This window comes from Ambystoma mexicanum, chromosome 7p, assembly GCF_040938575.1.
Source record: "Ambystoma mexicanum isolate Mex_15411 chromosome 7p, UKY_AmexF1_1, whole genome shotgun sequence".
Taxonomy (NCBI): domain Eukaryota; kingdom Metazoa; phylum Chordata; class Amphibia; order Caudata; family Ambystomatidae; genus Ambystoma; species Ambystoma mexicanum.
Window position 1 is genome coordinate 599,918,393 of NC_090939.1, and position 16,486 is coordinate 599,934,878.

Genomic DNA, 16,486 nt, shown 5'->3' on the forward strand with positions numbered 1-16,486 from the left:
AAATTGAGCATGGCTGCTCTGCCATTCTAACAGATGCTTTGGGTAGTACAGACTAATACTAAGAGTTGGGGACCTGTATACCAAGGGATAGTTTTGTAGAGTCTTACCTCAAGTGGACTTTAGGAAAACTCCCCTAACAATAGTACAGGCCTGTACCACTCAATATGGAGGTAGCAATGGCAGAGCAGTCAGGCTTATCTTCGGAGGGAGAGAGGGCTGTAGGAAAGTTCAAAGAACTTGTAGCATACATATAGCCCAAAGAAACACTAATACACATATATGGAAAAATAAGGGTTTATTTTATATATACACAGGCAAAGAAAATTCCTTAGAAAAGTAAGGAATATTAGAGAACTCAAATTTGATTTGATGGGAATTAAAGATGCTCATTGACAGGAAAACATGCTTACCACATTTGTATTATCCCACACAGTTTGATAAAATAATGTCAGTATGTAACCTGTTGCTTTCTCCCTTATTCAGGTGCTGAGAGAAAATATGAAGTCTCAGGGAATAATGCCTCCGACGGTAAAATCAGGTAAGTCTATTGTGGTGAGGAGGTTTCCCCTTGTTTGTCCCTTTGTTTCACCTTGCTGTCCTTTTGTTCCCCTTAGGGGCCGGGGTACGGCGAAGATGCAGTGGAGGCTGCACCGACCCGTGAAGAGGAATAGTACCCCCGGTGGTAAAATCAGGTAAGTCTATGGGGGGTAACTAATATTGCCTCTGTTTATTCCCTTGGCTCACCTTGCTGTTTTTGTATTCCCCTTAGGTGCCGGAGTGCGGCGGGAACATGCAGAAGGATGCGGTGGATAGTGAAGATACTGCGAAGGCCGTTGAGTTCAGCGCAGCGCTACAGCAGGCGAGGCAACACGCATGAAATAACTTCTTTCTTCAAGCTCGAAGGCGCGGTGGATCGGGAATTCAGGTAGGGATCAAAGGTATTGCTCTAACCTTTTCTCCTTCTTTCTCCCTCTTTCTAGGAGCTCCAGACTCGAGGCGGGCGTGGCAGAAGACTGGATGCAGACTTGCAGGCATGGTGAGCGTTACGCTGCTGGATGCAGAATAACGCGAAGCGTGGCATGGTTTAAATAGCCTCCAAAGTAGTCCCAGGTAAGTATTCCTCCCTGACCCCACCCGAGTAAAAAAATAGTCCCTAGGTAAAGTAGTCCCTTCCAAGCCTCTTTTGGCTTGGAGCTCTTGCAGCATGGTCTGCATCAGGTAAGTTTGCAGCATGGTCTGCATCAGGTAAGTTTTAATCTATGAGCCTGGCGCCTATGGCGCGCCAGGACTGACTCTACATATGAGCCTGGCGCCATAGGCGCCAGGACTGCACCCAAATAGCCCCTAGCAGGGGTTATTGGGCTTGCTTGGAATAACTTGATGCCTGCTTCCGGGGTTGCTGGACTTGGTCTGGATCCCCGGGGGTAGGCATCATGACAAGAATTTTGACAAGAATTTTGACAAGAATTTTGCGGGGCTAAGAAAACGTGGGGCGGGATCAAAGAATTTGCTGATTCTGTCAAATGGAAGGGAATAATGAGTCGTTGTTCCACCTGCTATTAGGATGTTGGGCTCTAACTGAACAGCAAATGTTTTATTGTAAGCACCCTTTAGAAGATTTAGGGAAATTGGAGGCATGTCTGGTGGGACTGCGGAGAGATCCAGGGATTCTGGGCTGAGGTAAAGTTACAAATGCAGGGGATGTTCCCAAACATGGCCCAACTGGGGGAGAAGGTCTGGCTTTGTGGGATTTTGGAGCCTGTAGCTAGGAAATACACTAAATTAAAATGGAGGAGCTTTATGGGCCTGGCATGGACTACTATAGCCTAGAATTGTAAACAACGGGACCCACCGCTGGTGTATGGCTGGCTACAAAAGGCGTGGCCACTGGTGACAATGGAGAAACTAACTAATACTTTGCAGGGTACACAAGGAACTTTTTTGAAAGAGTGGGGGGTGGTGCTGGATAACCTTCAATCAGACTATGTGGAACAATGGTGTCCACACAAAATAAAAATATTGGACTTATTTGTGGCATGAAAGAATCCATACAGGTGCAGAGATGCCGATCTTCAGGAGGAGGGGCGGGGAGAGGGTTGGGGGAGTTGGAGGAATGTGTTAATGTTGCCCATATGTAACCAAAACAATAAACATAGCTTTAAAAAAAAGAAGATTTTAGAACGCTTTTGAGCAGCAGAGTGGCAACACATTAGGAGTTTTAATGGTAACAATTGTTGAGATTTGGCAGCATTGCATTTTGTGAAAGATCTTGCCCTCTTGAAAGAGTTTACTTCTTATCTTGTTAAGGAGGATGTTATTTTAATGTTCACGTATTTGCATGTGTCTACAATTCTGCTTATTCAGAATTATTTCTTGTGCTGTTTTATCCCTTTATCTTGTGCTGTAACATATGAAATGTTGTAGATTATCTTTTGATTGAATCTGAAATTTGTTAAGCGTTTTGTTTTAACGGACAAAAAAATAAAAAATATTAAAAAAAACAACACAATACGTCTAGTAAGTAAACCACAGTGCAAAGGACTTATCGAACTGCAGTATGCAATTCAATGTAAGGAAATCCACTTTGTCGTAAACTTTGTGGTCACTTGATACAATTCAAATGCGAGTAATAACTTGATATATTTAGAAGGGCAGCATGCAATTCACAGCTAAGTAATAACTTTGCATATACTTTTTAGAATAGTGGGTACAATTCAAAGTGAACCAACAACTTGGCAATTACTTTTTAGAAGGGCAGTATGCACTTCAGAGGTGAGTAATAGCTTTGTAGCAAACTACGTAACTTATTCTGTTTCAAGAATAATACATTTACATGGTTCTATGTGATTTTACTGAAGTTTTTTTTATTTGAGGAGTCTATTCCCGAAACTTTAACGGAAAAAAAAATAAAATGGGCTCACCCCACAACCCCTCCTGTTCCCCATGTTTTTAACCCCGTCCCAGTCTGCTTTAACCCTTACCCCTGCCACATATAAAGATTCTTTTTTAAACAAAAAAAAACAAAAACTGTATTTTTGGGTAAAAATGTTTGTTAAACATGCCTCGAATAAAATATACTCAATAAAATCACTGGATACCAATTTACACTACCAACAGCAGCAAGTAAGCACTTTGCAATTACCTTTTAGCATAGTAGACACCATTCAAACATAAGAACTTGGCAATTCTAAGGAGAGTAATAACTTTAAAATACATTGTTTCAGATCATTGTAACAGAAACAAACCCAACACAAGGTAAGTTACTTAGCAATCTTTTCACAGAGCTTAGGCTTTAAGAGTCCTTCCCTTTCTAGTTCTCAGTCTCTTTCAGGTTCGGGTTGGAGGTAAAGGCCGACACGTTGTATAAAAGTCAAGAGTACCTGTGGAAATATACTGTAGCAGTTAAGTAAAAGAACTTGTTGGAAAATGGATTCCGTCACTTCGGAGAAGACTCCCTGAATATGCATCAGCATTAGGCCTGGGTGAACATGTATGGGCAAACTCTCAAATGTACCAATCACCACCCTAGCCACACAGGAACAACAGAACGACTTCAGGAGAGTATTACCTCAAGTCTCAAAGTACCTCAGCAGTGAAGATGATGCAGGCGAATCTTGACTCTGGAGGTCCGGAACAAGTCCACCAAAGTTCCAGTGAGATTTGTTCTTTGGAAGATTAGGCACAGCACTCAGCCTCGAGGTCCTACGGTATTGGCGGTTTGGAGTCCAGGAAGGTCACAGCTTGTCGTGGGATGGCGCGAAATGCAGGTATTCTTAAGACTGATTGGTCCCACTAGTCCAAGGGAAGGAGATGTCCTCTTCAGATCTCCTCTGTCGCATGGAAGAAAGGGTTAGCACAGCAACGGTCACTCAGCAGCCATCTCTGGTCGCTGGAAGTAGCTACAGGCCTGTTCTCTTCCTCATCAGATTCAGCTCAGTGGTCAACTTGCCTTCAGCTTCAGGATCCTGGCCATTTATCTAGGAACCTAGCCAATCAGCTCTCCTGTTGCATTCAAACTTTTGGGAGTGGCTGTCCTTTCAGGACAGCCAGCCTCCCGGTTGGAACTGGTTCCAGGCAGACATGCCAGAAGACAAAGGACTGCAGTTTCGGACTCATGCCTCGTTTCCTGTCTTCACAGACACTCTGCGCCTCGGTGAGCTTCACAAAGGATTCCTGGCAAAGACAAAAGTCAAAACCAGGACTTTGTCCACCCAGCACGGCAGAAGGACCAAGAAAGAACAATCACACAAGAAATGGCTAAACAAAAAAAAGAAAACAGCCACCATTTGGCATCACTGGTGACCCTTCTGTGGATTACGAGGTCTGTGAAAACAGCATGCAGGTAAAAACTACACAAAAGTCAGAAAAACACGTCCACTGCCACCGGCCATTCAGGTGCGCTGGTACAGGAGCCGTGAGAAAGGGGACACTGTGTAACCCCCTCAGCACTCAACATAAGGTGGGGTGTGCTGATCTGACAATAGAAAATGTAGAAGGGATAAAAATTCTCTCTACCAATGGGAACACTGGTTTTCACAAGGAATCTAAGAGAAAATAAAAAGGAAAGCCCAAGGGGTTCCTCTGCAACTCTGCACCGAAAGTGCTGTGTGCTGGAACAGTGAAAATTATAAGTTACTCACCGTAGTGACTAACGTACTCTTAGTCCATAGTCTCCTTTCCTCCATACTGTATGGGCATCCCACCAGAAAAAACCTTCTTCCCCTTTAAATTTAGAGGCGCGCAGGGGTGCGGCCCAGGAAGCATGTGCTGCCATGACTCCACCTTCCGGCGCCACAACTCAGTCCCCAATGACGCATCGACAATAGATTTAACATTGACACCAGTATTATTAGGGGGGAGGTTGGTGGGACGTATGGAGGAAAGGGGCCTATGACGAAGAGTATGTTAGTCACTACGGTCAGTAACTTATAATTACTCTTCCGTCCCGTCTCCTTTCCCCCATACTGTAAGGGCAATTACAAGTGATTGTAGCCCCAGATTGGAGAGGAGACCCTCCTTAAGCAAATAGGTTCCTGAGAACCACCTGTCCGAAAGCGGCATCAGATCTAGAGCCGGTCGATACCTTTGGAGTCTGCCCAGTGGCAGAATCTGGCCCATTTGCTTTTGTACTGGGCCCTGGTGGCTTTGCTCCTGGCGCCCTGTATGATCTCCAGATTGGCCTGTGAGAGGCTAAGGTGCCGAAGCGTTACCTGCTCAAGTACCTGGCTGTGAGGGCTAGTTTCCCTGGCGCAGGGTAGATGATTCTGCCTCCCTGCTGTGCCAGAAGATGTGCTGGGCCTGGGGGCGTGGCTACGAGGGCCATGTAGGAGGACGCGATCTGGAGGAGCTCCTGAGATCCTGAAATGATCCTGGCGAAATCGTGCATAACAACGTGCCTATGACTGCTGAAAACACACATGTCAATGTGTGAGCGGTCCGACTGCGCTTGGTGAACTTTTGGAAGGCGTCGGAAGAACGGTGGTGGAGTTTGGTGTGAAAAAGATAAGGAGCGCCGGAGACGGAAGACGAAACAAAATGGCCGATCAACGACCGGAACAAATGAAGGAGCAGGCCGCACGGTGGTCGAGCGATAGGAGCGAACTGTGTGCACATTTGTAACTTGCGCGGAACGCAGGTCCTCTGGGTCATGTCTAATAGAACAGTGAGACCGAAGGCGAAGCAGCCCACGTTGGACGACTTCGCTAAGACGTCCCCTGGTCCGGAAAGTTCCAAGAGCAAGGATAAGTCGCCTACGGGCGGCATGCCTGCGACGGGTACTAACCAAGAGGTCCTGGCTGCGATTGCGGACTTGAAGGCGTCCTGGGAAGCTAAGCTAGAACTGGCCGTAACTGAGCTAAAAACAGCATTGGACCTTATGGTCGGTGAGGTGCAGGAGGAGGTGAATTTGCTCCGGCAGGACCTCAGGTCCTTGGCGGAGCGCACCGAGACCCTTGAGAAAGAGGTGAGCCCGAACACCGCGGATTGTGCCTCCCATAAGGCCGAATTGCATGCCCTGGTGCAGAGAGTGGGCAACTTGGAGAAAAGGGCGGAGGAGGCAGAAGGACGCGCCCGACGGAATAACATTCGCATCGAGGGCCTGCCAGAAGGATCGGAGGGCCACAATCCCACAGAGTTCATCGAATCTATGCTGTTGCAGGAGATACCCAGAGGAACCCTATCTCAAGGATTTGCGGTGGAACGTGCGCATAGAGCTCTAACAAGGAGGCCGCCGCCGGGAAACCCGCCTAGGCCAGTAATTGCCAAAATCCTTAATTACCGGGACCGGGAGAGGATACTAGAACACTTCCGCAAGGGAGGAACGATTACACGAGGAGCGGCAAACATAACAGCCTACCCGGACTATACCCTGACGGTGCAGCGTAGCCACATGAACTTTGGGACGGTAAAGCGGAGATTGAGAGAGGCGGGCCATAAATACATGTTGCTGTATCCGGCGAAATTGAAAGTTTTTCATAAACACAAAACATTGTTTTTTGAGACTCCAGAGGACGCCATGGGATTGCTCGACGCGCAGGGATGTCCCCAAGAGCCTGACGTTCGGACGGAAAGAGGAGATGGAGGAGGGTGCTACAAGATGGCGCGGAATAGGCCTCTGGGACTTGATTATAGCCATTTGAGCGGCCTTAGACAGAGAAGGTCAGACTGTTGCACAATAAATTATGAGCACTGTGACTATTGTTGTATTTAGGGGAGCCTTGCAGAGCGGATCTCCTTACCCCACTTAGTAACTTTAGTTAAGTGGCCATTAGGGCGACTTCACCCTACTGAGCAATGGGCATTGGTTGGTGCTTGCAGGGCTAGATGTGGGGGTGCCCGAGTTCCATGGATGGAGCTGGGCAGCAGTTGGGGAGTGTGGTGTTGGGGAAGGGATGGGTAGAGGGCGGGGAGGGAAGTGGGGAGTTTGGGGTGTGTATAGTTATGCGGAGTTCGAGTTTGTACATGAGGCTACAAGAAAAAGCCAGAGGGCTGTATCTGTATCGCGTGGGCAGGTGGGATTTGCTGCATGGAAGGCGGAGGATACTTATGAGCTATGGGGGATCTTAAGATTGTAACGTGGAATGTCAGGGGACTCAATAGTTACTTAAAGAGGAACAAGGTCATGATGTATTTGAAAAGACAGAAGATTGATATTGCACTGCTGCAAGAGACGCATCTCACTCGGGAAAAGTTGGAACTGGTGGGGAAGAAGTGGAGGTGTACTGTAGTGGGCTCTCCGTATTCTGCCTACGCTAGGGGAGTGTTGGTCTGGGTGGCACCGCACGTTCCGCTCCAACTTACACAAGAGGTGGTGGATACGGAGGGGAGGATGGTCATATTGAAGGCACTGCTGGAGAATAAGGAGGTGTGCATTGTAAATACGTATGCCCCCAATCAAAACACAGCGGCATATTTTAGGACTCTGTGTACCAACATGGGTGCGTGTGTGGGTGGGGCGGTTATTTGGGGAGGGGATTTTAATTGTGTGCTGAACCCCAGGGTAGACAGATCTGATAAGATTGACAGGCCCAACCCAGCGGCCAGGGCATTAAAGACACTGCTCGACGACTTTGGGCTGGCAGATGTTTGGAGGCTGAAACATCCTAATGAGGAACAGTATTCGCATTACTCAGCCCCGCAACTCATGCATACAAGACTTGATTATTTTTTTGCCACGCCAGATGTGGTGGTAGAGACCACCCACATCTGGCGTGGCAAAAAAATCTGGCCTGGCGTGTTGGACCACTCGCCTCTGGTCCTGGGATGGCAGTACTGCCGCCCCAGAGCGCGGATACCGACGTGGCTCCTCCGGGCTGAGGCGCTCAAGGATCCGGTCTTCAGAGAGGATATCAGGGACGAGATCACACATTATTTCGAAGAGAACGCTGGCAGTGTGGATTCGGCAGGCACGCTCTGGGAAGCCTTTGAGGTGGTATTGGGGGGTGCTGCCATTGCTAAATCAAAGGGCCTGCAGGGTGGGGTCCTAACGGAGTTATGGGAAGCTGAGGATGAACTGGAACGGGAGGGGGGGATGCGGAGCCAGTACTTCAACTACAGCAGCGATGTGCGGAACCTTGGGAAAGGCTCTGCAACCTCAACTATAAGTATGTTGAGAGACAGCATGAAGGTGGGGATAAAACGGGCCGTCTCTTGGCGTGGTTATACAAGAGCGAAACCCCTAGGCCCCCGATTAGGACGATAACCAGAGAGGATGGAGAGGTAGTGAACACCCAAGAAGAAGGAGTCAATAAGGCATTCTTAGATTATTACAGGGCACTATATGAGGACAAAGGGGGGGGGGGGGGCAGCCGGGAGGAGATAAGGGAAACTTTAAGAGATATGGGATTACCTAAAATTAGTGCCGAAGAAAGAGAGGAGCTGGATGCACCGATTACTTTGGAGGAATTGGAAGAGGTGGTGAGGCAGCTGCCCACCAGTAAGACCCCGGGTGCGGCGGACTCCTTAGCAAATTTTATAAAGCATATAGAGAGGAGATACTCCCCCCCCCCCCCCATGCTAGAAATGCTTAATGAATCGTTTGAGGTGGGCCGGCTGCCGGAATCGCTTAGAGAAGCGATAATAATACCGCTCCCTAAGCCCAACAAACCAGGGCATAGCTGCGGCTCCTATAGGCCCTTGTCAATGCTGAAACAGGACGGCAAGATATTGACGGCGGTCCTGGCCAATAGATTGCGGAGAGTTATTAGTAAATTGATACATCCGGACCAGACAGGTTATGTCCCCAACAGAAATATAACCCACAACCATAGGCGACTCCACCGGGTGATTGAATGGGGGAGCAGGAGCGAGGGTGAAATGGTGGTTGTGTCCCTAGATGCAGTCAAAGCTTTCGACTCAGTCAGGTGGTCGTGGTTGCTGGAGGCCCTGAAGGAATACGGGATGGGGCCGGGCTATGTTAGGTAGGCGAAGTTGCTGTACAGTGAGCCGCTGGCTAGGGTACATACAGGAGCGGTGATATCCGAGAGGTGGCAACTTAGCAGAGGCACCAGACAGGGGTGCCCCTGGTCCCCGATGTTATATATTCTGGCCCTGGAGCCCCTGGCAGTGTACCTTCGACAAAAATATGACATGATAAGCATTGAGGTAGGGGGAGAGAAACACCTAACATCCCTGTATGCTGATGATTTGCTATTATATTTGAAATATCCGGAGGAAAATCTTCAATATATTCTGGAGGTAATGGAAAGATATGCAGAACTGTCTGGCATAGCGGTGAACCCCCAAAAATCGAGCATGTTCCCATTGGGTAGCTACAGAAGAACCCATCCGGAGCGGTTGCCAGTGTTGCCGATACCATGGCGGTTGGTTCCTTCCGCTACCTCGGAATAGATGTGTTGTGTATCACACGGTAGAGGAGGAACATTTGCACAACACCGAGGTGGCTGTGGGAAAAATCTGTATAAACATGAAGTTTTGGGAGAAGTTGCCGTTGGCGATGATGGGACGGGGGGCGATGCTCAAAATGGTGGTCCTACCCAGGCTCTTACATTTTTTCAGCAATATTCCGTGCATGATACCTAAGAAGTTTTTTGCCAAGCTGAACAGTACGTGCAGAGACTTCCTATGGCATGGCACTCGGAATAGAGTGGCGCTATGGAAGTTGCAGAATTTCTATGAAAAGGGGGGTATTAAGCTGCCTAATTATGAGGCCTATTATGTAGCTGATCAGTTGCAATATGTGGTCAAATGGCTCTCTGATGAGGTAAAACTCGAATTTAGGCTGTTTGGACAGGACTGCACTCCGTTTTACCTGAAGGAAATTATTTGGTTGCCTAGGTCAGAAATGAAGGAGCACCCGGGAATGATGTTGCTTGGGTGGAAGATGTGGCGTAGAGTATGTCGAATGATGGAGGACCCGTACCAGTGTTCCCCGCAGGTGCCGTTGGTTGCTTTGGCAGGGAAAGACAAGCAACTAAGGATGATAATCAGGACCTACTGGGAGTCGGTCGGGCTGGTTACATTGGGAGATGTCTGGCAAGAAGGGGCCATTAGGGATTTTGAAGGACTAGGGTAGGAGGCGGGCTTGCATAGAGGCCAGTATGTCACGTATATAAGGCTGGTGCAGAATATTCGTAAAATCTGGCCTGAGACTGTATTGGCGGAGGAACCAGACGCCACTATGGGGACAATATATGACATATCAGAAGGGGGGCATGAGATCTCTAGATTGTATGAGATGGTGATGACCCGGGTTGGGAAGGAATTGACGCATTTGAGGTTGGACTGGGAAACAGAGGTGGGAGCACAGATGGAAGATGGGATGTGGGAGCGTGCTATGGGATAACACAAGAAGGTGTCAAGAAATGCCAGATTACAACAAATACAGTTGTATATAATGCACAGAGCTTACATGACCCCGATGAGAATATCAAAGTTTGTAAATGCGGGACGACAAGCGTGCCCAAAATGCGATAAGGAAGATGCTGATATGACACACATGTTTTGGTCTTGCCCAGTGATTGAGAGTTTCTGGGGAGAAGTGGAGCAAAAACTAGCAGATAAAGGGGTCACGCTCATTATAGATACGGCCTGGGCCTGCCTGTTGGGAGGGTTTCCCAGACCACGGAAAGTTAAACATGTTGGGAAATTGAAGGACTTGGCATATGTGCTCGCAAAACGAAGGATTGCCATGGGATGGAAGCAGCACCATAAGCCACGGGTGGAGGTATGGTGGCGGGATTTGCAGAAATGGGCGGAGGCTGAAACGGTAGTATGGCAGGAAGCATGTAGCAAGTGTGGGGAAGCAGAAGTGAGTACCCTGCTGGCATGGATAGTATTAATAGCAGGACTGTTTGGAACAATAACAGATTCTGCAGACTCAGAAGGAGGTGATACCCTGCCACACGCAGCAGATACGGAATGAGAAGGACAAACAAGCTCTTGAGGGGGGAGGGATTGGGGGAGCAGTGGTCTTGACTAATTGATGTTCATATGTTTTTTGCAAAAAGTGCTGCCAGTTTGGTTCGTATTGTCTGTTTTAAAAAAATAATAAAAACCGTTTTAAAAAAAAAAAGATGATGTGCTGGGCCTGTTGGAAGGTGTTTCGGTGGCACCTCTGAGGCGCTGAGGAGCTCCGAAAACCATGGCCTGGCCGGCCACCATGGAGCTATCAGAATGATGCGGCGTCAGTGAGACTCCTTGATCTTGCAAATTACTCTGTGTACCAGAGGAGTGGGCGGAAAGGCATAGGCTGTCATGCCGGTCCACTGTAGGTGAAATGCGTCGCCCAGCGAGTCGGGGCCCTGCCCTTGCCAGTATGCGAACTGGGGGCACTTTTTGTTGTGCCAGGTGGCCAAGAGATCCACGTGGGGATGACCCCACCTGCTGAAGATCTCCTGAGTAACATAATTGCCCGCTCCCAGCCTGGAGAGTCTGTCCGGCTCCAGGTTGGATTCCCCCAGGAGGTGGACTGCCGAGAGGTAAATTTGGTTTTCCAAGGCCCATTCCCACATGCTGATAGCCAGTCCGCACAGAGGCAGGGATCTGGTGCCTCCCTGCTTGTTGACATAGTACATGCTGGTCGAGTTGTCTGTCTGGATGAGGACAACCTTGCCCTTGAGGAGTGGGAGGAAAGCTCTGAGAGCAAGCCCAATGGCATTCAGCTCCAACCAATTGATGTGGTATACTGCTCTTGTTGAGTCCAGGTGCCGTGGACCGAGAGATCGTCCAGGGTGGCTTGCTAGCCCTGGAGCGAGGAGTCTGTGGTGATGGTGGCCTGCGGATGGGGCGGCCGAAAGGGCTTGTCCGTCCGTAGGTTGCAGTCATCTCGGATTGTGAGCCCCCGCTCGTGATTCCATGAGGCCGCAAAGTGCAGCTGAATCCGTCTCATCCTTAGTCTTGTGTGCGGCACGGCTAACAGACCGCCGCTAGTAGACCCACTAGATGTTGGTACCACCATGCTGAGGTCACCTCTCTGCTGAGGAAATGGGCAGTGGCCCTCTTGATGACCGAGATCTTGTCTTCCGACGGGAAAACCCTCTCGGAGCTCGTGTCCCAAATGAGTCCCAGGAATGTCAGTCTGCGTGGGGAGCAGCTGTGACTTCTTGAGGTTGAGCGAGAAGCCCAGGTCGTGTATTGTGTTCATAAGGGCATGGGACGAGTGGTGAACCGCCTCCGGAGACGTAGCCCTGACGAGCCATTCGTCGAGGTATGGGTAGATGTGGAGGCCCGGTGCTCTGAGGAGGGCCGCCACAGCGTTGATGAGCCTGGGGGCCGAGTTGAGGGCAAACGGAAGGACTTTGTATTGGAAATGGCAGCCCATGATTCTGAACCGGAGGAAAGAACGATGGGGCTGCCAAATTGGGACGTGTAAGTACGCATCCTTCAGGTCCAGAGAGCACATCCAGTCTCCCTTGTCCGATGTCTCTGCTATAAAAGCTGGTGTGACCATCTTGAATTTTTGCAGCGGTAAGGAGAGGTTGAGGGTGGAAAGGTCCAGCACAACTCTCAGGCCTGCCTGGTTCTTCTTCTGAATGGAGAAAATCCTGGAGTAGAAGCCAAAGCCTCGCTGGGATGCTGGAAATTCCTCCACTGCCTGGCTCTCTACGAGCGACCGGATCTCTGCCAAAAGAGTTGCTGTCCCAACCTGTGGGAGTGGAGGGAAGGAGAGGCTGGGATGGGTAGGCGGTACTCCGTGGATTCTACGGAGGATCCAGGGGTCCACGAAATACTGGCGCCAGAAATGTGCGTGGAGAGGAAGCCTGCCACCCATCGGAGACACGAGGACCCGAAGGGGCGCGTCATGCCTTCTTTCCCTCGGAGGCTGAGGGGGATGGGGGGACTGGAAAAAGCCCTTACTCCCCTCCCCCCTTTTTGTTGTTTGCGCCGGCTCTGGGACGGCAAGCGGTCCTGGCTGCCTGGATCTGCGTTCCTGGAAGCCACGGAACCCTCCATATGTACGACCCTTCTCTGAGCGCTGCAGAGATTGGGTGTAAGATTTGGGCGTGGTCTTGGCAAGAATGGATAAGGGCTTTGCCATTTGTGAGCTGCTCTTTTGTCCAGCTCTTCGTCTGTAGAGGAGTGGAAGAGGTCCCCCCCCACCCCCTCGAACGGCAGATCTAGGATGTGCTCCTGGACGTCCGGGTTGAATTCCGTCGATCGGAGCCAGGCCGTGCGCCTCATGTCCGTGGCAATGCAGATGGCACGGGCCGTGGTATCGATATGCGCTACTGTGGATTCCATGAGGTTGTGCGCCACGAGCTTGGCCTCTGCTAGCCCCGCCTTAAAACGAGCTTGGCATTGGGAGGGGAGTTCCGGGAGGAAGTCCGCATTTTCCCGCCATAACCGTTGATTGGCGGCAGCCAGCATGGCATCTGCATTGGCCCGACGCAGGTGCAAGGAGGCGTTTGAGTAGATCTTCTTGCTGTAAGCCTCCAAGATCTTCTCCTTGCCTAGCAGTGCCGCAGAGGAAGAGGCTGAGGACGACTGAGGCTTGGAGTATAGTGATGCTGCAGCGATCACCAAGGAGTGCGGCTGAGGATGGATTGAGAGCAAGAGTGTATCACCCTCCATCTGCCTGTACTTGGCGTCCAGGGGTCGGTTGACTGGCTGGACTGAGTGGGCCTTGAGCCAACCCTTCTTGGCCAGGGAGACTACATAGGTTTGCAGTGGAATCCCTGTGTTGGCAGAGGGGCATCTTGTGAGGACTTCAGCCAGAACCCCCTCTGCCGGTTGTTCAACCTAGGGCTGAGCAAGGCCCAGGTACTCCGCCAGGCCAGCAAGACGTTCATGGAAGGCCCTAGCTGAGGTTGGCGTATCTGGATCTTCCTCCTCGTCCGACTGGGGGCCCGATGGAGGAGTTTGTGGTGCCGTTAGCATGGTGGGGAGGACTTCCCTGATTGCTTCCTTGATGATAGCCCCCATCTGTGGAGACCTCATGAGGCCGAGGAATTTGTTGAAGAGCACCTCCTCACTGGCCAAAGAGGTGGTAGAGGGTACCGACGGGGTAGCGAGGGACTGCTGGGGCACCTGCGTACCCAGTCCGTATGGACGCATGGGAAAGCTTCACAGCGAATATGATGGGTAGACTGTAGGCCACGTACCTGGTTGCGGCTGGTTGCGACCAGTCCCACCTTGACACTCTTTCTTTGCCGAATTCGTGGAATGGCGTTGGACGGGTGTTCCTGATTGGCGCTGCAGCCATTTTGTCGAGCTGCCTGCCACTTGATGCCCAGCCCACTGGGTCCGGCCTCGTCCAAGACTCTAGCGTGTGGATCACTGGGCCTACCCTGCTCCTCGGGTCTCAGCCCGGTAGGTGCGACACCCTCGACCCCGGGGTCGGAAGAGTTATGTATAGGCGCCCCCTCGGATGTATTGCCGGTATTGGGGCATAGCCCTCGGACGTATTGCCGTTGTTAGGGCTTAGCCCCTTGGCCATCACGCCGGTAAAAGGGCAGAGCCCCTCGGGTGGAAGCCTGGTACAAGAACCTTCCGGTCCCTCGACAATGCGTCCGGGAAGATCCGAGGACCCCTCGACCCTAGGGCTGGTAGCTGTAGCAGCCTCGGTGCACGTGCCGGATGAAGGACCTGGCCGGTCCCTCCCGTGCGGGAGGGTCCCTGGGAAGGAGTCTCCCTTGCAGGGTACACTGGAACATATCGGCCCTACCTTGGACCTGGGACGAAGCTTCACAAAGTTCGTGAGATCCTTCTGGAAGAGCTCCCTCCACCTGGCTAGTCTGTTCAGAGCCTTCGAGGACAGCGAGTCACACGCCGAACATGATTGGCAACTGCGGTCTGGGCCAAGGCAACGTAGAAAGAGGGTGCCGGGGTCTGAAGTTGGGAAGAGCCTGTTGCAGGATGGACACCTGCTGAACCCTGCAGAAGTCGACATGCACCAGGGAGGAGCACGACGCCTGAGGACCGAGTACCTGAATAATGGATAAGACAAAAATTACAAAGAAGACGTATCCGCGTGTGGAATTACATGGCCGAAGCCAAACCCAGGAGCGCTGGTGAATTCGGCCCGTTCCAGTCGACTCGGAAAAGGGGACAGAAGTGTGGCGCCGGAGGGCAGAGTCAGGGCAGTGCATGCTCCCTGGCACGCGCGCCTCTAAATTTAAAGGGGAAGAACGTTTTTTCTGGTGAAAAAGGTTCTGTCTTTCGTCCCTTGGAAGGGACGCCCATACAGTGTGGAGGAAAGGGGACGGGAAGAGTATATAGATGCAAAACAATTGGAGGAAAGCATGACTCCAAAAATAAAGTAAGAGACAAACAAATTACTCCCACAGGTTGAATAAAGGAAAGGGTCTCTAGTTCCCACTCCCCAGCAAAAAGTGCTGGGGGTCTCAACTGAAGGAGATTTGGCATGAAAATGAATAACCTTCCCTAACACTCTGCAGATCCCCTGTGAACTTTTCCTATAATATGGAGCTGACTATTCCCTTTGTCCCATTGTTTTCCAAGGGCAAACTTTGTAATTAGTGCAAAGTACTAAATATCTGAAAGCCTCACATACCTACTAAACACTGTTGAATGCTTGCTTGATATGTTTGTTGCTGTTCTTTCGAAAATCGCCTGTTTTAAATATTCTGCTTCAAATATATCATACTTCACTACATTGTAGATATTCCTTTTATGCCCAACTTTATATTAATAGTACATTTTCAGTAGTATACTGTGTGTACCTTACTTCTTTACTGAGATCCGAGTGTAAACTGTACTTTTATACCATCTCTCTCCACTTCGGTCAGTGAAGCATTCCATGGTCTGCCAGCTATGATTGTGATGAGTCAGGAATAATGTAAGGGACAACCTGCATACCACCAACAAGTTGATCTTCCTAAGCCCTCTCAAAAGGACCTTTGTATATTCTCTTTAACACTAAATTGATACATATGCAAACCGGGGTCATGCAAAAATTCCTTTCATACCTGATCTCCCCATTTCCAGTCCACACCTCTCATCACTCTAGTTCCAATTTTCATCATGGTGGCCAACTCAGGCCCAGAGACAGGGAGTTGTACTGGAGTAGTTTCCTTCCTCGACTCTTCCAAGACCGTGGCAGAGGGACCAAGAACACAGGTACTCATATCATCTTCAAAGTTGTCAGAACTGGGACCTGAACAAGGGAAAGACAAATGGGAGCATTATCAATTACACTAAACAAAAAGTTTTAACATCTCCAGTCAAATCATATACAAAAGCGCTTACTCAAATGCAGGTCACCAAAAAGGTCTATATTAACGAATGCTGTAATGAGATTAAAAACTAAGCATGAAGGGGTGCGCTTGCGAGCCCAAGAAAGATGGCAGCGCTGTGGTGAAGTTCTGCAACGTGATGCTAGACCCAACTGAAGTGCTATTGTGCGGCACCAAAGTGCTTGACAGATCACTCTGCACCATGAGTTTCCAGTTGTGTGACAGTGGGAAAAACATTTGGTTTCCCCAGAGCTGAGACATCTGACACCGCTTGCAAGGCCAAAAAGCGCCCGCAGGTCGAGGCAACAGGTGTGTAACCATGGGTACGTGCC

The 16,486-nt window shown here is 50.0% G+C and overlaps 1 protein-coding gene across 4 annotated transcripts in view; it reads right to left on the reverse strand.

Annotated features, from left to right (window-relative positions):
• The window catches only part of HERC2 (HECT and RLD domain containing E3 ubiquitin protein ligase 2), a 2,956,340-nt gene that overhangs the window by 1,875,717 nt on the left and 1,064,137 nt on the right, over window positions 1-16,486 (reverse strand). For all 4 annotated transcript variants that reach the window (XM_069636605.1, XM_069636607.1, XM_069636603.1 and 1 more), the window contains exon 36: window positions 15,888-16,075. In XM_069636605.1, the coding sequence (XP_069492706.1) occupies window positions 15,888-16,075 (188 nt within the window). The remainder of the gene's footprint in view (window positions 1-15,887; window positions 16,076-16,486) is intronic.